General features: G+C 39.4%; 2 protein-coding genes across 5 annotated transcripts in view; one reads left to right on the top strand and one right to left on the bottom strand.

Annotated features, from left to right (window-relative positions):
• The first annotated feature begins 78 nt into the window (after positions 1–78).
• Positions 79–12,627, top strand: TEFM (transcription elongation factor, mitochondrial). Of its 2 annotated transcripts, XM_044422088.1 has the most exons (5): positions 79–216; positions 922–1,124; positions 2,988–3,427; positions 7,371–7,520; positions 9,062–12,627. In XM_044422088.1, the coding sequence occupies exons 3-5, from the start codon at positions 3,062–3,064 to the stop codon at positions 9,497–9,499; spliced, it is 954 nt and encodes a 317-aa protein (XP_044278023.1). In that variant the 5' UTR covers positions 79–216; positions 922–1,124; positions 2,988–3,061; the 3' UTR covers positions 9,500–12,627. The 2 variants fall into 2 exon arrangements, with proteins under 2 accessions (XP_044278023.1, XP_044278022.1); XM_044422087.1 differs by lacking the exon at positions 922–1,124.
• Positions 10,796–23,295, bottom strand: part of ATAD5 (ATPase family AAA domain containing 5) — a 25,929-nt gene continuing 13,429 nt past the window's right edge. For 2 of the 3 annotated variants that reach the window (XM_044422084.1, XM_044422085.1), the window contains exons 12-23: positions 22,941–23,020; positions 22,466–22,611; positions 22,225–22,375; positions 21,271–21,432; positions 19,974–20,086; positions 18,976–19,069; positions 17,184–17,248; positions 16,050–16,215; positions 14,896–15,074; positions 12,666–13,492; positions 11,669–11,836; positions 10,796–11,457 (exon numbers count right to left, since the gene is read on the bottom strand). In XM_044422084.1, coding sequence (XP_044278019.1) covers positions 11,385–11,457; positions 11,669–11,836; positions 12,666–13,492; positions 14,896–15,074; positions 16,050–16,215; positions 17,184–17,248; positions 18,976–19,069; positions 19,974–20,086; positions 21,271–21,432; positions 22,225–22,375; positions 22,466–22,611; positions 22,941–23,020 — 2,224 coding nt within the window. In that variant the 3' untranslated portion in view covers positions 10,796–11,384. The remainder of the gene's footprint in view (positions 11,458–11,668; positions 11,837–12,665; positions 13,493–14,895; positions 15,075–16,049; positions 16,216–17,183; positions 17,249–18,975; positions 19,070–19,973; positions 20,087–21,270; positions 21,433–22,224; positions 22,376–22,465; positions 22,612–22,940; positions 23,021–23,295) is intronic. The other variant, XM_044422086.1, reaches the window with a different exon arrangement.

Genomic DNA, 23,295 nt, shown 5'->3' with positions numbered 1-23,295 from the left:
AGTCGAAGGCTGCTTAGCTTTCGGTTCAGAAGAGGCAGGGCCACGGGACACGGCCCTCTTCTGTTGCGGCGGAACGATCGGCGTTGGCCTTGCGAGCCAGCACGCTCCTTTTCGGAAATGTACAGATGGGGAGGCGGGAGGAAGAGACAAAGTGTAGCACAGCCTGGGAAGGTGCGAAGATGAGCTGGGAACGGTTGCCCGCGCTTCTCCGAATAGGTAGGTAGGAGCCAGCGTTGCGGCGAGGGCGAAGTCTTTCTGGGAGGTGGAAGGGGCCCTGGTCTGGAGGAAATTTTAAATGATTTCTTCTGCCCTGTGACTGCCTGCGTGGTGCGGCGGTAAATTGCCGCAACTCTTTGTATGGTTACTCAGAGATAAACCCCCTTATAGTCGGTGATTCTTTTTTCCAAGTAAATGTGCGTAGGATTGAAGTCTAAATTATAATAATGAAAAAGTAGCCCTTTTTCCCCTGAAGAGAGAGAATTCGAAGAGATTATGGGATTCAGAGACGCCTCTCCCCCCAAGTCTGAGCTTCAGTATGTCTTTGAAACAAAACGCTGGTCATTTAAGTAACATTGGAGTCTTGAACAGTAATAGAATAATATTTTCCTCGGCGCTCTTGCTCAGAGAGTGGCTTGAGTAGATATTCAAGGTCCGGAGCCAGTACTACAGTCTCTCTCAACATGTAACCTCCAGATGTTTTGAACTTCCAGCATTCCTCACCAGTAGCTATGCTGATGGGAGCTGAACTCCAAAATGGGAATTGATAAGAATAGAAGCCCAAACATCTAGACAGGGCTGGATTGGAGAATCCTGCAGTAATCGTATACAATGTATTACTTGTTGCTAGTAATGTGTGGATAGTAATGGGGTGCAGTGGCTCCAACTGGCAGGTGTGATACATAACCTCTTCTGCTTTGCAAGGTGGATGGGAGGCACAGTATGTGCAAGGTGCTGATGAGGATTACATATGCACATCTTCATTTGAGTTATGCCAGCCAGTTGTTGTGCAACAGGCATGAAGTTTTCTGTTTAGTAATGAAAACTGAGCTCAACTGCTTGTGGGCATTTTCTTGTCTTGTGAAGAAACTTGGAGCTCCTAAATACATCTGTTCCTCAATAACAAGGTCAGTCGTGGTGGATAAACTTCTCTGAGTGGCGCATTAGTCACCATTACTGCTCTTTCCCTACACCTTGTAGCTGCAGGCAGTTTTTTTGGGCATGTTCTGAAATGCATATGCCGTTCTTGCTGGTCCAGCCCACTTGCTTCGATGGCCTGGGTACATGAAGTAGTACTGTGCCATGGGGACCTTCAGAAAGTCCTTACCCTGCTCCTTTTACCAGACACCATATGAGGCTACTATGTTAGTCAATATAAATGGATGTGGGGTTGCTATAGTATTGTCAGTAAGATTTAATTTATGTTAATCTATCCTAAACGAGGGACTGCAGGTGGCACAGTGGTTTAAACCGCTGTGCTGCTAGGCTGGTAGATCGGAAGGTCGCCGGTTTGAATCTGCACAACAGGGTGAGTCCCCATTGCTCCATCCCAGCTCCGTCCAGCCTTGCAGTTCGAAAGCATGCAAATGCAAGTAGATAACAAGGTACCACTTCGGTGGGCAGGTAACAGCGTTCTGTGCACTTCGGTGTTTAGTCATGCCAGCCACATGACCACGGAGACTGTCTGTGGACACTGGCTCCCTCGGCTAGGAAACGGAGATGAGCACTGCCCCCTAGAGTCAGGCATGACTGGACTTAATGTCAAGGGGAAACCTTTACCTTATCCTAAACGAAAAGCACTGGGTAATTTGATAACTGGGAGGAATGTTGTTTTGAACCAGTAAAACCAGATGCCAGGCCTCTGATATACACTTGGCCAGCAGTTGGATGTAAGTGAGGTACATGTGTATACGAGAGTGAGTGATGTGTGTGCATGCACATGTGTATAGCACCTGCCACCGTTACAGACTCCTGATGCAGCCTTAGGGGCTGAAAAGCTTGTGCACCTCTAGCCTTGAATATGTCTTAACATGTGCAGGGAATCCCCAGCTGATTTGGAAAGAGTTCCCTGAATGTAGAAAGACTGCAACTGTTTTACCTTACAAGGAAAGAGCAGAACATTTGGGATTTTTTTAGTTTAGAAAAAAAGTGAGTGAGGGGAGATACGATCAAAAATGGTAAAATTATGCATGATGGGTGGAAAAAGCAGAGACCTTTATCAGAACATTAGAATTTGACTGTGTGTAAACTGCCCTTAGAGCTGGATAATATGGAAGTTTACTGAGAAGTCTTCTGAGAATTTCTTCTTGTGTCTTGGAGAGTTGAGTGGTACACAGAAAGTATAACTTCTGTGGTTGAAGAAGGTGCCTCTTGTAAATTTTTCCCTTCTTTCTGGTAGAATATTTATTTATTTATTTATTTATGAAAACATTTTTATGCCGCCCCATTCGCCGAAGCCTCGGGGCGGCTTACAACAATAAGTAAATAATCATAATTAAAAGTCTAAAATATATACATTAAAATAAAATACAAACATACAGTATAAAATAAGCCGCCCTGGCCAGATAAAATTCAATAATATTAACATTTAAAATGCTGCTTAAATAAAAAGGTCTTTGCCTGGCGCTGAAAAACAAATAACGACAGCGTCAGGCGGACCTCTCTGGGGAGTGCGTTCCATAACTTAGGCGCCACCGCTGAGAAAGCCCTCCTCCGAGTAACCACCCTCCTAATTTCTTTCACGGAGGGCTCCCGGAGAAGGGCCTCTCCCACCGATCTCAGGGGGCAGCTGGGCATGTATGGAATTATAGGACACTGAAAGGTTGATAAATACTTAGAAAGATTCAGAGATGAATATAGGGATGTTTCTGACTTTCTTGGTAGATTTAATTAACTGCGTTTACTAGTGGGTGAGACCCCGTGAATGCTTCAGCTAATTCTATTACTGATAGGGTGGAATGACTTACGTGTTATGGACACTTTATTTTCAGGTAGAAGATGTTTTCTTCAGGTTCCATTCACTTCATCTCAGCTTCCACAGTGTCACAGGAAGTCGACATCCATCATGCAAGAAGATTCTGCATTAGCAGTTGAACATTTGAAGGAAACAGCACATACAATAGATGATTTGTTTTCCTCTGAGCAGAGATCTGCTGTTTTGCAGCTACTTAATTCAGGATCCAGAGAAGAACTTTCTACTGTGAAACTACTGCGAGGAAGAAAGTCTGCTAACATAGTGGAATATAGGAACAAGCATGGACCATTTCGAGATTTACACACTTTACTAGAAGTGCCTCTATTTCAACATAAAACAGCTGTTAACGTGTGCAACTTTATTCTTACAAAAGATGAAACAAAAGAGAGAAAAACAAACATTCCCGTGTGGGCAATGAGATGTATCACGCCTCCAATAAAGGCAGAAAGGCTAGAGGTATTATTTTTAGTGTCTTACAAACTCTGCTTTTTCCTGCATACTAATGTTGCATGTTGTAAACCACTATGCTATGGGGAGGCATAGAAATGAACTTCATGTATTCCAGTGATATGTGTGGCCAAAAATACCCCCCCCCATAGCCAATTGTACCAGTACCCAAGCATATGGGATAAATTTTAACCTTTTAGAATGGGGAAAAGTACACAAAGGCTGAGAATGAAAGAAAAAATGTGCACAATAATTAATGGTTGGGGAAAGGGGATGGAACCATGAGAAGTGTGCACGGCAAACTGCTGGAGGGCTAGAAGGCAAGATTTGGCCCTCGGGCCTCAAGCTTCCAGCTTCTGAGTAAATATGAATGGAACTCATCTTCCCAGGATTTAATCTTAAGTTGTTAGGTGAAATTATGTTATGGCAGGGATTTATAGATCTTATGCAGTATCACATGGCTTGGCATGTTCAATGGGATTTGTATGTTGTCTAGATTTGAGCAGACAGCCATGACCCCTCACAAACTGCTGTCAGAAGTTCCCTCTTTTTCAAGGGAGGCTTGCTATTTGGCATGTGGGAGCTGGTGTTCAGGATATGGTAGGCAAAAGCTGTTTTAGGTATGCAAAACAAGGTGCTGGCCAAGAACATTTTATTAGAAATTACTTGGAGCCAGTTCACATGTGGACCAAGTATTATCTGTGGGTGTCTTTGTGAGTAGGGGCTGCTCATACATAGGAGTTTTCTGTGACTCTGTTGCCATGGTGAGACCATTTCCTGGTGGCGGTGGTGGTGGTTACATTGCTTTTATATCCCACCTTTTTCTTGTGAGGAACACAGGGTGGCTTACATAACTCCATTTCATCCTCATTAGAATAGCCATGTCAGGGATGTTGGACCGAGAGTAAGTGATTGGCCCAAAGTAATCCAGTAGACTTCATGGCCAGGCAGGGACTAGAACCCAGATATTCAGCGTCCCCAGCCCAGCACTCTTAAGCACCATTCCACAGTGACTTTTCAAAGTTTACAGAGACAGTTGCCATTCCTCTGCAGAGGAGCAGTCAACCAGTTAAGCTGGTGTGCCAGAAGAGACTTGTAAAATCAAAGATATTCCTGAACACTCTGTGCAGATTTCCAGTCAACATTGTTCTCAAGTCCCTGGTCTCAACACGATTGCTTTCTCGTAGCAATTTTGAGCCCAACTCATACTCTGATTTACTGGGGACCTATTGGTTATGAAATAGGCAGGATGGTGACAAGAACATTGATGGCACAAATTGTATATAGCTGTTGTTGATGAGCTGTTCAGTCACATCTGACTATAAGCAATCCTATGGGCCAAAACTCACCACACTTTTTGATCCCATGCTACCTCTTTCAGCTGAACTATGCTCTGGCTTGCATCCTCTTTGATGGAGTCTAACCACCTCATTCTTAGGTGACCATGTTTTCTCTTGCGGTTGAGCATTCCAAGTATTATATCATTTTCTAATTAGCTTGATCTTAAGTGAATATGACCAAATACAAGTGAGAACACTCCCCACCCCACCACCACCACCACTTTCCAACAGTGAAGTGATTTTACTTCTTGGTCTCCATTGTATCCTCAAGTAGCTGTCTGACAGAGCTTTTCTGGATGATTTTAATAGGTTGTTGAAATCAGGAGGGGGCATGGCAGCACTCTTGGAGGTCCTCTTTGATAAGTTTACAAAAGTTTTGAGGACAAATTTACTCGTGCCCATACTGAGACAACTTTTTGAGACAGTTCCACTGAATGTGTCCAGAGTGCATCTGTTCTGGTCTTGTGGGATCAGTTTTGGTCAGTGCATCTTGAGGATATGGACAATGTGCTTGGAAGATGAAGCTAATAGCCAATGGCATTGATTCTTGTTCGTCTTGGTTGTTTTCCATTTGGAGAAAGGGGTCTGATGGATGTTTTCAAGAGATATTTAATTCTCCCTTGTGAGGGGTTAGTGGTGCCAATCACCCTGGAAGATTTGATTGCATATCCACTGCTTAAAAAACTTTCCTTGAGCTCGATAGATTTTCAAACACATATCACCTGATTGCTTATATCCATTGTTTGGGCAAGATCTTGAACAGGCTTGTGGTGGCTCAGCTCCAGATACTTCTGGAGGAAGCAGAATCTCTAGACATGTTTCACTCTGGCTGAAGGTTTTGGTTTGGTACTGAAATAGCTTTGGTTGTGTTGATGAATGACTTTTGTTGAAAAAGAGATGAGTATAAACTTGCCAATTACTGCTTTATCTTAGTGGTTCTGATGATGTCAGCCATACTGGAGTGGCTTTGTGGAAAGGTAGTAGAAGCACAATAATATGGTGGTTCCAATTTTATGTGCAGGGCTGGTTTCAGAAACTTGGATTGTAGGGCTAGGATTGCTTCATGGCTTGGCATTTGAATGGAATCCGTTTATCCCGTATGGTCTTCACTGTGTGCATGAAGGTGTTGGATGAGGTCATCAAGGGATTTGGAGTGAGGAGATATCAGTATGCTAATGATGCCCAGCTGTATCTCTTCTTGTCATTTGAGTCATATCCAGCTGCAAAGGTACTGAACCAGTGAAGTCAATAATGGGCAGAATGATGGCCAAGAAACTGAAGCAACAAGATGGAGGACCTGTGGAAAGATGGTCCTCATGCTGACAAGTGGGTGTGCAGTGTATTTCAGATGAGATTGCACTTCTCTTGGAAGAAGAGATGAACTAGCATTGTTACTTATACCTCATGTGGCCTCAGTGGCTAGGAGTGCCTTTGCCAGCTTTAGTTGTTTAAGGTACATTATGTATCAACAAGGGAGAAAGCCTTCCTGGTTTTGGTTCCCCGACTGTAGTCTATAGTCTGCCCCACATGGAGGTATGAGAGGTGCCAATGCTGCAATTGTTTCGTCACCAGTCCAAGTCTTTTCTGCTTTGTCAGGCATTTTAATTGACTGATTTTGACCATTTTATAGTGTTGGCTTTTTTCTTTTTATGGCAATATTTGTTTTAATGTTATTTTTAAACTGACCTGATGTCTACAAGGATATTTTTAAAATGTTTTAATAAACATAAATTAAATAAAGTCAATCACCTACTTGTAGTGAACAGATAACAAGGTGGGGGATTTCACATGTAGGCTTGGTGCCTCTTTCCTGATTCACATTAAAGTTTGTTTATAATGTGAGGGAAGATGCACAAGCCTGAATCTTGATTCTCTTCTGAGGCACCACTGAGTTCAAGGGGCCTCTGATTCAGCCACTTTCCAGGGTTCTCTCATTTTATGATCTTGGTAGTTTCTGACAGAGGAAAGCACTAAGGTGGTTGCAGCTGATGGGGTCTGCAGCAGCCTGTTTTAAATTAAAACATTTTGTTTGCTGATTTTGAGGAGCAGTGACTTGAAACAGATGCTGCCTGTTTGTGGTGGGTGGGGGGCAGCTAAATGGGTGGCCTTCTTGCTCTGTTGGGGCTCTTCTTAGCTGCATCTTACCTTCCCAGTATAGCCTCTGATTGCCAGTACTCAGGATTAAAAATACTTTAATACAGAGTTGTACTGCAGTCTAGAATGGTCAACCAGTATCACTGGAACACTGTCTTTTGGTAGTGCAGGTGAAGGAGGAGCTATTGCCTGTCAGCATTGCTTGGTTGCCTCTGCTTGACCATGGGACCCTGGACCTGTGCCTCATAGTCTGCCCCTATAGGTGCCATTCTCTGTACTCTGCTATAAATATCACATACACATGAAGTTGCCCTTAGTATTTACAAGCACTGTATGCTATCACCAGTCATCTTTTGTAAAACATCAGTGGGTTAAAATTTTGCTTTTACTTGAGTTTGATATCTCTCTTACACTCTGTAGCAACATGCAGGTGAAGTGGGGATTTAAAAAAAAACTTTTAATAGAAAACATGAGATTGCAAATCTAAGTACTGTTATACCTTTCATATGCTCTTTCAGAATGCCAATAGCATTGTGTCTGTGGTTTTTGGCACCCACAAAATAGCATGGACTCATATCACTAGAAACATGGTTGTTCACGATTGGCGGCAACAAGCATGCACAAAGTTTATGAAAAAAACTTGCATGCCGTCAGTGTACTTTGAACAGGTAAGCTACATTGAGTTTTGACAGCAGATTGTTCATAATTTTCTTATAACGTATTCATTCCAGTAGTAACTTGGTTCTAAGTACGCTGTATAGTCAGACGGTTCTCTGAACCGCCTCTGAAACAGTAGGATTCTAGTTATAAGGTTAGAAATATTCTCTTACCTGGTAAATGAAGCCTGATCATCTTCCCTTGACAACTGTTCAGGGGTTACCCAGGGAAAATAGAAATGGGAAGTTACTTCCTTGAGTCTCTCTGTTAAAACTTTGGCTACAGCTTAATTTTTTTCTGGAGAGATCCTGTTCATTTTCCATACTGAAAAACTAATTTCTTACAAGCATTTACAGCCCAATTGTAGGGACTGATTTTAGTGGCAGTAACAATTAAAATGGAACAAATTACATGGAAATAGGAGTGAATCTTCTTTGCTTCACTGTTCTTAGCTCTTGAAACCATGAACAGTCTGCAAGATAATAGATAGACCAGCCCTTTCCTCTATATGTAAAACACCCCTTACAGTTAAGCTGTGTACGGAAAGGGAAGTTGTGGTTCTAAAGTAGCACTGCTGTTTCCATTGTTCCTATGCTTGGACTAGTGGAAGGGTGCAGGGTGCAAGCTGTTCCTACATGTATGCCACTGTTAGAACTACTGTGCTGATCACTGATCATTGGGTTATCTTAGTGTACTAGCCTGCAGAATGGGAATAGAAGCAATGGCTTAAGATGTATTAGTGGCCAGTACAGGAAAACCAAATTCTCCTGTAGTGGAGATAAAACACAATGGGTTGCACTCAGCTTCGGTTGCTTTCAAGAAGCATCCTTGAATGTGGTTCTACATGCCTGCTCCTGCTGTGTGAAAAAGGGAAGTGATTTTTCTAGATTTCCCCCTCCCTTTGCAGCCCCCAGAACTAACTCTTCATTGTTCTATGTCTCTCAACCTCTGGAGCTGATTTCAGGGAACTGAAATAAGTTAGTAAAAACTGCTTGTTCCACTGAGAACCTACAGTGGAGCAGAAGCTTCCTGCTGACATAAGGAACCCTCCTATTTCTGGAAGGTATGCTGGATCCAGCCCAGCTTGCTCAGACATAGCAATCTGTCAAAGGTTGATTAACCCTTAAGAAGTTACAGTACATGCTGGCCACCATTATGAATATGCAATCCCGACAGTGTTGTAACACATGGTCTGTTGTAGGGTTGTGCATCTGTTACTTAACCCTCACTGGCCGGGTTTGCATGATACAAGAACCCCTGCTTTGAGGTTGCATATTCATAATGGAGATCAGCATGTGCCATAATTCCTTGAGGGCTATTTCATCCAAGATGGGCTGCCATATTGTCTGAATCTGATAATTCTGTGTAACTGACTGCTGCCATTTAGTGGTATTCCAAAAGCAGTTACTTGAGGAGCTCCCTCAGCATGTACAGGGCCATTTTTAATGAATGAATATAATTAAATAGTGCAATTTCAGTTAATGATACATTGTTATATGACACTGTAATATTACAGAGGTAATAATATTCATTCCATACTTATTTGTTTCAGATTTCCTCTATAGTATCCAACCTTCCTGAAGCAGATTTTTATGTTTTGGAAAAATGTGGACTTCCTTGTCAGAATCCCAGTTTGTTTCCAGTGGTATTACATTTTTGTAAAGTTGAAACTATGTTCTATGCATTGTTAAATAAAACATTTGCACAGGATCGCCAGCACAAAGTAGTAAGTATGGCCCGAAGTGCTGTAGGGAAATACTTCGGGCTTATGATTGGAGAAACACGAACTAGTGGAATAGAACTTGTAAAACAGCTTCTTTCAGAAACGGTTATACAAGACAAGCCCCGTGTGAGCTTTGTGAATGGCCAAGCCATTAACTATAGACATATGTTGTCAGCAAATAAACATCGGCGAGAGGAGGAGCTATGTGATTCATTGCTACAAGCAGTAGCTTTTACTGAGCTGCTAATACAGAACACTGCTGCTTAATTTTTATTGTACTCAAATTGGTTTGTGAATGACTTTAATAAATTTCTAACCAAATTTAGGATTTACCCTGTAAGAGGTTTCAGTAGTTGTGTGGCAATTTTTGGCTCAAAAATACAGCAACAGTAGAAGCACACTTAATACTGCCAAGAAAAATGCTAGAGAATCATTCTTGAGAGTTGTGAGATAGTACAAGTTCAAAAATAAACCTGTTACCATAATCATAGATATGCTACTGACCATCTTGGTTAAAATAATGAGATGGCTTTTTTACTCAGTACCCTCTCCTGAAGGGTGACTAGATGTTTTACTAATTAATTTTGCTACTTCACTAAGCTGAAGGTTCTAATGATTTCAGTATAATTTTAAACAAATGCATTTAGTGTTACAATGGAACACTTCAGTAGCATTTAATTACTACCAAAACTTGAAAACAAATTTCCCGTATCAGAGCTCTCAAAATTTATTTTCTAACAGTCATGTCCGATGTTGCTATTCTATTAAGACAACTGCTTCTATTGGCAAAACCAAGAGTGGAGATTTTCCCTGTCCCAACCATATCTTCAAAACTTGCTTTTGGTAGGATGGGAAAACCCTCCAGGATAGATTTTCAGGTTGTAGGAGAGAGGGAGAAAATCCGATTGTGTCAGCAAACTTTCATTAAAGCAACACTGGATTTAACACTTTAAATAAGTCTTTTACCCTCATATGCTAATTTAAAGGCTGAGTCCAAAATCACAGAACTATTATTAGACCTTGGGTCATCTCTGGTACATAGTGATAAACAACTTGTTAAATGTTTGGCGCCTATATGGTGTGATAGAAAATTACTGGCAGGGAGTGTTAAATACACAGATTAAATACTATACTTAGGCTGAGCAGAGCCAGCTTGTGTCAGGGCTCAGACTAGATGGCCCAGGAGGCCCCTTCTGACTTGTTATATTAGTATGTTACAAATCGCTGCTTCCAAAAAAGCTTTCTTAGTCCTTTATGTTGCTTCCAAGAATGACACATCTATTTTTTTCTGTTTCCATTGGACAACAGATGCAGTGTTCTTCAGGAACTGCTAAGCACCTTAATTTCCTGCAAAGGAAGTACATTTTTTCTTTATTGGAGGTGAATGCTACTAAGACAGTAAAAATTTACATTTTGTCTGATGAGTTTCTCATACAAAACAGTTGCAAAGAGCTGGAAGTACCTGTTCTCATACCTAAACGTCATGCTGTAAAAAGCTGCAAAACTCTGGAGAGATATTTATTATTTCATTGTATATTCAAAAACAAGCTCAAACAAACTCAGTGTAGTGGTAAATATATAATGTACAGTATAAAAATAAGATGTGCAGGATTACAGATAAATATTACTACACAACACAGAACAACTGTTGGCATAAAGTAACACAAAACTGACTATTTAAAAAATGACAGTGATCAAAGGTCTTTCAACTCTGAAGACAAACCCACCAGTCTCTATCCGTAAGCACACATGCAACCCAAAAGCAGTTTAGTGATATCATTTAACTAATGTTTTGATAAGTCCTGTATTTAAAGGGAAATTAGAACAGATTTAAATACTGTCCAGAATACATGAAATTGCAGCTAATGGATAAAACATTTTGCAACAGAGAATCCACATCCTAAAAGGTTAACATCAGTCCAGTAGTTGTTGCAATAGGCTTGTTGTACTTCAAAATTCAGGTTAAATTTTAATTCATCTGATTCAGATTTCAACTCCAACAAAGACCACATTTGGTATATGGAAAGCACCTTGATGGAAGATATATACAGTCTGCATTTTTAAATACTTAAAAGATTCAAAATATAAACAGTACTCTGTACATATAAAAATATACATTTCTGTATATTCAAAGTCACTATTTGCAGCCATTTTAAGGAAAGTCACTTGCCAGACTGTTCAAAATTTCTTTGGGAAGATGTATTCCTTCAAGGTAGTGGAGAAATCTGTTTGAAAATAATTTAAAAAAGAGTTTAGAATATGCAGTATAAGTAATACAAAGATATCTACTTGATTGCCCCTAGCCAGGATATTTAATACATTTTATCTTATATATTATTCTGAAGCACATAAATATTGTAATCTTTATACATCTGGGAGTAAGTCCCACTGATTTCAATAGGATGTACTTTTGAAATGCTATTAAGAAAATGTTACCTTCGTTTTGTTTTTCCTTGTTGTTTCTGTTTTTCTGATTTGCAGATGCTGCGGAGTATAGGCAGGTATTCCAACGTGCTGGCTTGTGTGTTACTAATGTTTAAAGAAGTTCTATTGGAAAATACAGTTTTGATTATTTCCAGCCTTTTTTGTGCATTATGCTGAACACTGTAAAAGAAAAGTACATATAATTGCCGGTTATGTTCAGCATGAAATAAAACTGAACACTTTTCATTGTGTGTACCTAAACAACATACACCCAATGTTAAGCTCTGTTCAGCTAGCATCTATTTGATTCCTGAAAACTTAGGAGGCCAATTCTAGAAGTTGTGCTTTTATAGAACCCAGGATTTGTTCTCATATAATTTCATTAAAATCAGACATTCCTCAGTTTTACTCTGGGTTGGATTCAGATCTACCAGAAGCTTCTCTTGGAGGAAGAAGCAGGGAAGTGGTATTCACCAATTTCACTGCAGCCCCCTTTGAACATCTCAGGTCCACCAATCCTCCAACTGATTGAAGGAGCACAAGAGGATGAAAGTCTGCTTGCTGCTCTAACCATGAATGGGCTTCTCCACCTACAGGAACTCTGGGTTCAAACAGGTGCTTGATATGAGCTGGGAGGAAAGTATTGGGAAAAGGAGTAGACAGTAGAGAGTTGTAATATGCTAGCAGAGCAACTGTGTGCTTTACTACTGAAAGTGCTTCTTTCCTCCCATGTCACAAATGATTATGTCAGACCCATATTTGAAAGATCAGCCTGCCACTGTCATTTCTAGTTTCAGCTATACTTTGTAACAATCTATTAAACTAGACTTGGTAACACTTAGAACTGAGCTAATGTTAATGAGGGTAGCTATGGGTGTATGTTTCAATAATTAAACTTTGCATTTATTCACTGATGATTCTGATCTTCAAAATTTCATGGTTGTTTGAAAAATAAATATCCATGGAATCTTTGTGCAAGTAAGCTGCTTTATTTGCTCCAAATATTTACCTGGAATTAGCTGCTGACTGGCCAAAGTACAAATTGGCTCGGTCTTTTGAAACATGGAGTGTAAGTTCTTCATATTCATCCTTCCCAACTGTTCTGTCAGAGTTCAAGTACCTTTCCATCATTTGTGAAATATTCTTAAAGCATTTTTTAAAATTTAATGCTTCCACAGTTGCTTTCAATTCACTACAGCTCTGTGAATTCCACCAGTTGGCATGCTCAGCACTAAACTCATCCAGTAGACCATTTTTGATCTTCCCTTTTGTCCAAACAAATTCCTCATATTTACAAGACAGTTTTGACTCCGGAGTCCTCCTGTTGAAGCAACAGTCCAAGAAAGACATGTTGTCCACAAATTCGGTTAATGAATTTAGACACTGGAATGCAGAAGCGGAGCCTGTTGCTTTTACTGATGTTCCACTACTCGGTGTCACTGTGCTACTACTTACAGGTTCCACTTTGTCCTTTTTTTCTTCCAGGCATGAGCTAGGCATATCTGATGGCATAGTAATGAACCCTGAGTAGTCTAGTTCACTCTCAAATAAATCACTATCATCCAGTAAAACCATTTTTCTTTGGTGCTTTGTCTGCTTAGACTTTTTCACACTGTTACTTTGCTCCAAGCAATCACTGTTGATAAGTTTATTATTTGAAGAGTTTTCTGCTAGAGTGTGTGTGAGATTATTCTTTTGCATTGGTTCTGGAATTATATTAATTGGTAAAGGTAAAAGGATTTCAAGATTGCTGTAAATAAAGTCTATATTCTTCATCTGGAATTCTGTGAGCAGATGTGTCAGCTTACTCCATTCTTCTTTTGTTGTGATTTCATGCTGAGAAAAGTGAAATTAATGTTATTTTTTCTTTAATGGATTTGTAGCCTACTAATCATAATGCAAATACTAAAGCATGCAATACTTAGTCAATAAATAAGCTAGTTGTCTTTACTGAAACAATTGTAATCAGCACAGGGTATGTGCACTTTTTGCTTCCATTGGAAAAGAATGATTTTTTTTCTCCTCGAAGAGCCTTTATGGACTTCCAAAAGCACTTACTATGTTTCACCCCATTTGGATGAATATACTTTTCTCATCTATTCCACTTGGATTATATTTGAGAGTTGATTCATTTGAAAGGGCACTGATTCTGTTCTGCTGCTCATAAGCTGACCCATACCCATAAGAATTGATAGCACAAATATTTTTAGTTTCAAGATGTCACATGACAGAGTAATAACTCCATTCTACTTCATTTAGGTTTACATTTATTATTTTGCTTTAGGAAAGGTGCCCACTAACAGAGATATAATGAATAGGTGAGGCTGTTTGCACAGGAGAATATACTAAATTCTAATTCCAATTCAGTTCATTGAATACTGTTGCTCATGTAGTCAAAACAGTAACAGTTACACACAAGAGAACTGAGTAGCAGAACTGGGTACCCCTGCAGTTTGTAGAAGCAAATGAAATAAAATTTCAAGAGGAGAGTAGCCCAATTAAAACTCAGCATTCCCAATGCCCACAGAACTGACTGACTCACTCTTGGGAGGGTGAATGGAATGAAATGGCTGGGAAAGGTGAGTAGAAGTGAAGTCAAACATGTGAAGTCAAACATGGAAATGTCTGGATAAGTCACTTGCCTATTCACCCTGATTTTTTAAAAAATGCTGTCAGGAATGAAGTGAGATCTACCTTTAGAAATTAGTGAATAAATCCAAGATATTAATGCACCACTGAATCTACCTTGCTCCCATCCCCCAAACAAAAACCTGAAACATCTCAAAAAGAATGGAGCATGTTCAGTGGGCACAGAATGCGGAGAAGAAATGGAAAGGAGGCATTCCACACTACAATTTGTTGCAGGCCCCACTTCCCTCTGTTTCTGCTGCACAGGCTTGGCCTGGATCAGTTATGTAGGTAAAACAGAGCAATCCTTCCTCTCAAAAGCAGTAATGGGAAACGAAGATCTTCAAAGTTGGCATTAGTACAAAAATATTTAGAAAATACCCTAACTGAGATAACCCCCAAAGCAGTCCAGTGAGGACAAGAGCATGCTCAGTGGCAACACAATGCTAATGGACTTGTCAAGGGAAGGGAGGCCTGAAAAGGGGTGCGGGGAGGGGGGGGATAGAAAGGTGCAGCTGGAGTCCTGAGCAGCAGCACCTTGTAGCAGGTCCCACTGGTCACTACATATTATGATACATTTAGGTAGTTACCTTGTACCAATGTAAACATACCTTAAGAAATGAGAACAAATCTTCTGAAGGCAAAAAGATGTTCTTAAGGCCAAGCAAGTTCTCAATGCAGCCAGTCTCATGCTTTGGAATATTTGCAGGGCCAAGCTTACTCATCTCGGAGCTAGTTGGTTCTTCAACGCAAGTAACTGGTGGTGTGCCACTTACCTCTTCCCATTCCCCTATACAAAAGAGTTTCAAGATGAATTCAAAAAATGTTTAGCTCTAAGAAAATGACACTCAGGGCAGCTATGCCATATGGCCAAGTTTGTGTTTGAGATAAAGTATGTGTGTCAGATGCCACAGTGGATTGATTGCCCCTTCGTGGTGAGATCCTCTAGAGTTTTTGACCCCTTGCTCTTTTCCATCCTTCTCTTGAGGTGCTGGCTGCTCAGAAAATTAGAAAAACGTGTGCTACTACTTTTTACTGGAGCACAGAGATTTAACAACTAGATGTTACAATTCTGGTTCCCTTTAAAAGGCATTTTTGTCAAGGACATGCAGTGATGCTTGCATATGTCCCTGTAAAACAATAAAAACAAGCCCGTTTTAACAGGTTGAAGGGACTGACACTAATTGCCAAATAGGATTACAAAAAGTTATCTCCAAATCAAAAAGTGGGAAGGGGGAAAATGTAGCCAATGCAAAATGACTCATAGTGATGACAGGGAGAGGAGATAAATTGGAACTATACCAGTTACCTTGGATAACTGCAAAGGACCAAGGCAGAAGGATGGAGGGGAAAACCCATAATGATCACTTGTTGGACGCACTGTGTATTGTTTCATGTACAACCACAGGATGAGTTATTTGCAGGGTGGGTTGTTGTGTTGTCCAAAGTTGTTTCACAACTTGCAGTGAGGATTGTTGTTACTGCAATCCTCATTTGTCTCATGTGCCAACAGATCCACCCCAACCCACATCTTTGCAAGTTTCATTTTCTTCTCTTCTTTCTACTGCTCCCAGCCTTGGGTCCTGTTGAAAAATCTACAAAATAGCTCAAATTTTAAGTTTCCCATTTAGATTGCAAATACCGTATTGTAAATTAACTGCTTGGTTTCATGTTCAAAATATTGAACAATTTTTCAGATTAAAATGAAGTTTGTATTAACATTTTACTATTTTAATTGGGTTATACTTACTAAACAGCAACATACCTTTTTCTTTCAAGTAGCCACCACCACTCCTAACCCAGAACTGTAAGTGCAGAATACTTTGTCTGATGTCACAGTTATTTGTACTTAATAATGCAACAGAATCTCTTATATCCATTCTTAAATTCTCAGTCAAACAGAGAACTTGAAGGTAGCTAGCAACATTCATCTAAAGCAAAACAGATTTTAGAAAATTAGCAATACTTGCCTTGAAAAATTACAACAGAAGCATGTTAGGTACGGAACTGCTTACTGACTATTGTCAAGGCCTTCAATCACAGAGCTGTATTTTAAAACCAATATTAACCAAATCCAAGACTTAACTACAGTGTTAAATGCTTATTTCCAAGAAGTGTTCCAATGATTAAAAGTTAATTCTTTCATATGCTTAATTATTTGAAAGCTTTGCAGAGCGACTGCGCAACACTGGGAATCATCCAACGCTGCCACTGCAACACTACACAATGGACATGGTGCTACCATAAATTAACTCTAGTAAGCTTGCATGATAGGTTTTCTGGGGAAGCAAAGCACTAGAGGTTGCCTGCACTACTGCTATCTCAACTGTGTAAGCAGAACATTGTATAGTGCCTATTGTTTGTTATACAGTGGAAATTATGAGACTGATAGCACTCCAGCAGATGCTGTTTCCTGAATGCTATAAAGGAGGTGCAGCCAATGTGGCTCTCCAGTTATGTTAGCCTACAGCCCCCGTCTTTTCTTCTCAGTGGCTAGGCTGGCTAGGGCTGGGCTGATGGAACTAGTAGGCCAAAATGTGTGTGGGTGGAGTCTATAAAATACTGGAGTACAGTCAGATGAAAGGCAGGCACAGAGCTCAGAGGCTGACTGCAAAGTGAAGTACACGTTAAAGAGAACCAACCTCTCTTAAAATTTCAGGTAATTTTACCTAAGCACAAAGATCAAAGCTTATCTGGACAATATATATATGTTTAGCCTAGTTCATATGAAGATGTCTAAACTTGCAGAACACTGAAATTGAGCCCCTTCTGCAGCTAGTGCTATTCTGTATAAACTTCATAGATCTAATTAAATTGTAATTAAGATATTAGTTTGACACACTTTTTCCATACAAAGACATGCAATTAAGCATTTTATATTCCAAACTGAAAAACTTACCAAAGAAGGGGCACTGAAGGTGATTTCTTCAAAGTAGCCATCAAATATTAAACTAAATGATGGATCTACACAAAAGATACACAGTTAAGGCACTTAACATTTGGTCATTGCAAACTATCCAAGAAGGGAAAAATCAAAACTCTTTAAAGTTATTATTAAAGTATTGTTATTTATTAACTATTTTTGTATAGTGCTTGATATAGCAAGGTCTCTAATATTGGTCTCTAACTAAATAGATTGATCAATTGTTGCAAAACTTGCAAACATCCAGAAAGGTTAATGTAAAAGGCCAGGCTACAGCTTAGATTATACTGCAAGAATTTGACAGTCCAAGAGAAAAAAAACAGTTGCTCAAGTGTTATGTCAAAAAACTCTCATAAAAGGTTGGCTACTCATCTCTGTCAACAGCAACCTATGGCAAGCCTGCCCATTGTTTCCTTGAACCACCTTGTAACGTAAGCTGGCCCAAGTCTCAACCTACTGCTGTCATGTGCTGAATCCAGTGTCTGGTCTGGAAATGGGACCAAGGAGTCCCTGGACAGAGGTTACAGTCCAGTGGGGCACAGGGAGGTGTGGACTCCAGGGCGGCTGACCACTACACAAGTATTTATCAATTTTATTTCTCTACCACCCAAAAGCCAAAGCTGTCTGGGCAGTTTATAATAATTAAGGTAAAGGTAAAGGTTTCCCCTTGACGTTAAGTCCAGTCATGTCTGACTCTAGGGGGCGGTGCTCATCTCAGTTTCCTAGCCGAGGGAGCCAGCGTTTGTCTGCAGACAGTCTCCGGCATGACTAAACACCGAAGTGCACGGAACTTTTACCTTCCCACCAAAGTGGAACCTTTTTATCTACTTGCATTTGCATGCTTTCGAATGGTAAGGTTGGCAGGAGCTGGGACTGAGCAACGGGAACTCACCCCATTGTGCAGATTCGAACTGGCGACCTTTCGATCAACCAGCCCAGCAGCACAGCAGTTTAAACCACTGCGCCACCTGCATTATAATAATTACAGCCATAAAATAGAACAGTAATACACTATAAAAGTTTAACATTACAGTATAAAATAGAAGTAAAAGCCAAAGTAAAAAGTAGCATTAGTACAAAGATTTAAAATACAGTGAGGGATTTAAAACTGAAACTAAAAGACTAAAATTCCTGGAAAAAGATGGACACTCATAACTATTGATACTGAGCTGTACATTTGAGGTTGTCCTGATCCATTAGAATTGTACTTATGATGCTCCCTTGTAGTGGCAAGTTCTACCATGGGAGAAACACTGCAGCCATGACCAGCTCTTTGCTGCCATTTTCTTAGAAGCCAGGCAGTGATCTTCCTGACTAAATCACCCCAGCATATCATATGCCTACCAACAAGCTATTATGGCTAACTTTAGGAAGGTATCAGCATAAAGACCAAGTACCCTTAAGTTTGAATCCAGTTTTATTTCTGAAAATAACAATCATTTTAGATATGTTGCATCATAACCTTGAGGTATATAATTTTTTCTGGCCAACTAAGTTATCTTAGAGTCATATTTTTCAGTTCTGAAATGTGAAAGCATTGCATTTCCCATTCAATTTATCTATTATCATGTGATCATTCTAGGTCCCAAATTATGTGAGAAAACATCATGGAAATGGAAAAGGGCACAGAGCTGGCCAAGTTTTATGCAGAAGAGGAGGAGCCAACTAGAATCTAATGGTATGGGAAGCTAAACATTACAGAATGTTTCAATTGGATGTAATGAATTCACAAGAAAGAGAATGTGTTTTTAAAAATACTACTACTCACCATTGGTAGTAAGAATGACAGGTCTCTTTGTAGTTGTCATGAAAGTCTTTATTGCATTTAAGAATCCAACATCTTCATCAAATATTATATCAACCTATGATAAGTGGAAAGGTTTAGTTCTGTTAATTGCCATACAGTTCCCATTTTTGCTTTCAACTGTTCAAATAACCCAGATCCAGTGACACCAAAAACCAACTATTTATTTTTTTACAAAATAAGCTGATATTTTGATTTTCTGATATATATATATATATATATATATATATCAGAAAAGGGATGTGTACAATTTTTGATTTAGAATAGATTAGCATAATTCTATTTGTTTGCAAATATGGAGAATTTTGTAGAGATACATTTACATCAACTTTCTTATCTTTCTTAGTATTTTCAAATGTTAGAAAACACTCAGAAAGCAGGATTTCTCTGTTTTTAAATGCCTCCAAATCTAGTGCAAGGTCAGAGAGGATTTCAGCTGGTTTTAATGATATAGTGCCACAGGTGACTTGACAATGGCATTTGTGAACCCTAAAGGCTGGAAAAATCCAAAGTGTATAAAAGTCTTTCAAGACATTGGTTTCATATGCTCAGAAAACATGATTGAGTCTATTTCAAAGCAATACTATGTCAAGTTTCAGCTGAACCTGTGTTTTAAATTGGTAATCTACTTTGATCTGGCTCAAGTTCAGCACAGACCTGACAAACAATGAGTTCAGATACTATTCAGACTTAGATTTCAGTTTTATACTATTACTGTTTGAGGATGTTTAAATGGGCAATGGAGGCCTGTCAAAGGCCAGCAGAGAATCTTAAGGCATGTGCAAGCTTTCCATACAGTTAACACTGCTGCAAAGTTGTGCTTACTAAAAGAAAATAGAATGAAGGGATTGTGGTTTTGGCAGGACACAGCATAGCTAATTAATTCTAGCTTTCTTGCTTCATGAAAGATAATGTCCAAGATTTTGGTCCAGAATACAACATAATTTTTATTTGTGTCTTACCTCTTCAAAGAGAATCAGAGAAGTAGCATATTTTTTACTGGATTCCTCTTCTTTCATTGCTCTTTTAATTGAATTTATCTGTATTTTTTCTCCAGATAAACTCTGCTTATTTTCTGCATGGAGAAAAAAATATAGAATTAATTTGGAAAATTAAGAGCCAGGAAATAGCATAAGTGAGCTTTTAATGCTTCAAAAAATCTGTTTAAAGCATCGGGAATGTGTACCATATATACGCATATCAAGAATGCTTCAGATTGCTATTAATAATATTAATATCTAGAAAAAAAAATTGTTTTGTTTTGTTTCTGATAGATAGAGACAGGGAGCTGTGTGTGGCCTCCACAGAGCTGTTCTAACTCAGAATCATCTCCTTACATACCCTGTCCCTAACTGAAGTGAAATGCATTCCTCCCACCACCAAAAAAAAAAAGACAAAGGTTTCTAAAGACTCGTGCTGGATCAGGCCAAGGAGCCATCTAGTCCTGCATTCTGCTGACACAGCATCCAAGGAAATGCTCATAGAAAGCCCACAAGCAGAGCAAAGGAACAACAGCACCTTTCTCTTCCCAGCAACTGCCTTTGGTACCAGAGGCAGTATATAGCCATCATGATTAGCAACAACTGATAGCATTATCTTCCCTGAGTCTGTCTAGTTCCCTTTTAAGGCTGTCCAAGTTGGCCATCATTATTATCATTTGGTTTTAAAAAGTCTATCGTTTGGCTTTCCCTTTATCAAGAAGTGGATTTTTAAGTGTTCTGCATTTCTCACCATTTTGTTTCTATCAGATGATTCTGGGATCTACCATTATGAAGGCAAAACCTTTTATTCCCTCTCTTCACATTGTACTTCATTTCAGATACTATTATCATGCCTCTCATTACTAATCCTTTCACTAAGCTGAAATAATTCTACATATTCAAGGCACTCCTTGAAATTCTTCATATTTGCAAGGATACAGAGAAGTAGAATACTATGCAATGAGAAATAAGTTTAAAAATGTATTACTAGGTGGGGGGGGGGGGGGGGGTTTTGGAAAATTTTGGGGTCGGGGGTAAAAAAAAGGGGGGGGGGGGGGGGGGGGGGGTCAGAATAGATTTTTTTTGAGCAACAGCAGTGTAATGTGCTAGGGAGCCAGAACTAGCAGCTGTCCCTTAGCGATTAAAGCTGTACTAGATGACAGATTGCTTTTTCTGCATGATAACACACACTATGGACTGAGTTTTAACAAAGATGCAAGTATGATCTCTACCCTCCACCTCCAAGGACTAATTATACACAACTAATATTAAAACCCACCTTTATTGCTTCCTTGCACTTTCTCTTCTTTATTCTTAGACTTTGAAGAAATTTTGAAATAGTGTGCTAGTGTTTTGGACTCCAAGCCTTGCTTTAATCCAACTTTTCTGGGTGAAACTGGAGACTTTCTCGGTGACCACTCTTTTCCGGGAGAGTTTTTTTCTGAAATATATAACAGTGTATTAACCTAAACCTTAAAAGAGAAAGCATCACCTTCCATATTACAATACCCTATGCATTTTCATAGTACAATTTGATACAGTTTTCAAGGAACTAGGTCTCAGCAATTGTTTGTTGGAAGAAATGGGGATGAAATAAGGTTATGTCTTCCATTTCTATGCCTTTCCATTTTTAAAATAAATAGCAACTGCAGGACCAGGTCCCTGGGGCTTGCTTTAGGTAAGGGAGAAGCAGTGTGCATATTCTATTTGGCCCTGGTACTATTCAGGTGCACTTACTTCCTGGCCTTCAGAGATTCTGAAATACCAATTTGACAAAGTGGTGCTGGAGATGCCACTCCATGGTCCAACAGCACAATATCACTGATTTTTGGTCAAGGTGTAGGAAGGCTAGGAGATCATGACAAGCAAAACCACAAGAAGGGAATACCCACATGGTATTTGGCATGGTGCTGAAAGGATGCCATCATAAGGAAAACAAGGTACGAGAGTTTCAGTTCTGCTCTTCATTTGCTGCCCAGCAGCAGTGACTTGGGACACATACTGTGAAATACTACAGCTGGAAAGCAGCTACCCCAGTTCTCAGCCCCAGAATGCAATACCCATCATAACATTGACACTCGCCCCCTTAACTGATATGAATTAAACGTTTGCCTATATGCAAATCATGATAATGTATCACAGAACATAGAATTCTTTTCTGTTATCAAAGATTTTCAATTATTCCAACTATTTCAAGTACTATACAGAGAAAACAAGACAGCACCTTACTTACTTGGTGATTTAGTGCTAATGTAATTGTTAAAGAAGCATGGTTTATGAGAATGTATACTTTGCTTGTCCACCTGATGAGACTGAGTAGCCTCTTTCAGCTGAGAGAGAATTTGCCTTCCACTACGCTGACAAGAAGCATTGACTTCAAATACCTGTAGGAGTATTTTAAAATTTTAAGTTTGTAAATTCCAAAACTGCTCACAAATATGTATTTATTAAATGAGTAGCTATCCAGCACAAACCTTGAAGCCAAGCTCCTGTGCACAAGCATAAACTGCTGCAGTTTTCCCTATGCCTGGAGGACCAACAAGAAGCATAGTATTGCACAGAACAGCCTCTTCCTCACTGTCTGATTTGTCATCTTTAAAGTCCAGACTGTCCGAGAATTCTAGGAAGTGGTATCAAAATAAGCATATATCAGACTTATTAAATGTGAAAACTAGGAACATGTAAACCTAGAATTATTCTTACATATATCTGGCTTTATGTATTTATATTCACTTGGACTTAATAACCTGCATATGATAAAATCAAGCTCAAGGCACCTTACAAATTGAAAAGAAATATAAATTAAATACAATTAAAAAGAATCCCACTTTACTTACCTAAATTTATAACCAACTTATTAACCTCTCTGGTATCCTCTTGAGGTAGCTCATACTAAAACTTTGAATAAATACAACTTATTTTACAGATTGGAATGAGATTCCAAAGTACCTTGTTGACTGCTACTCTTTTCTCCTGTTAGAGTTCGGTTTTCTTCCCAATCAGCTCTTCTTTTCCATTCACAAAGCCACCTACAAATAAGCACATGATACTATATTGAGGTATTTGTTTCTGTTGCTGCCCATGTTGACACATACAAAAATTCATGAACAATGACTGGCAGTTTAGATGTGCAATGTATCCTGACTGATAGGAGACAGGGAGAAGAAAACAGTGATCACCAATAACAGCTTTCTTTTTTTGAAGTTCTTATGTCAAATTCTCAAATATTTTTAGGAAGAGTTTTTTAAAAAGAAGTCTGGAGGTTTCAGGTAGCTGTCTACATGTATTCTATAGAATCACAGCT

Source organism: Varanus komodoensis, unplaced genomic scaffold (assembly GCF_004798865.1).
Source record: "Varanus komodoensis strain SLA01 unplaced genomic scaffold, ASM479886v1 scaffold12, whole genome shotgun sequence".
Taxonomy (NCBI): domain Eukaryota; kingdom Metazoa; phylum Chordata; class Lepidosauria; order Squamata; family Varanidae; genus Varanus; species Varanus komodoensis.
Note: the sequence above shows the minus strand (reverse complement) of the source record. Positions and strands in the feature narration are given on the sequence as shown.

Excerpts from the sequence above, each read along its gene's own strand:
- TEFM (XM_044422087.1), top strand. The coding sequence starts at position 126 with ATGGGGAGGCGGGAGGAAGAGACAAAGTGTAGCACAGCCTGGGAAGGT. Across the intron at positions 3,428-7,370 it reads TAAAGGCAGAAAGGCTAGAG|AATGCCAATAGCATTGTGTC; the intron begins GTATTATTTTTA and ends ATGCTCTTTCAG. Across the intron at positions 7,521-9,061 it reads CGTCAGTGTACTTTGAACAG|ATTTCCTCTATAGTATCCAA; the intron begins GTAAGCTACATT and ends TATTTGTTTCAG.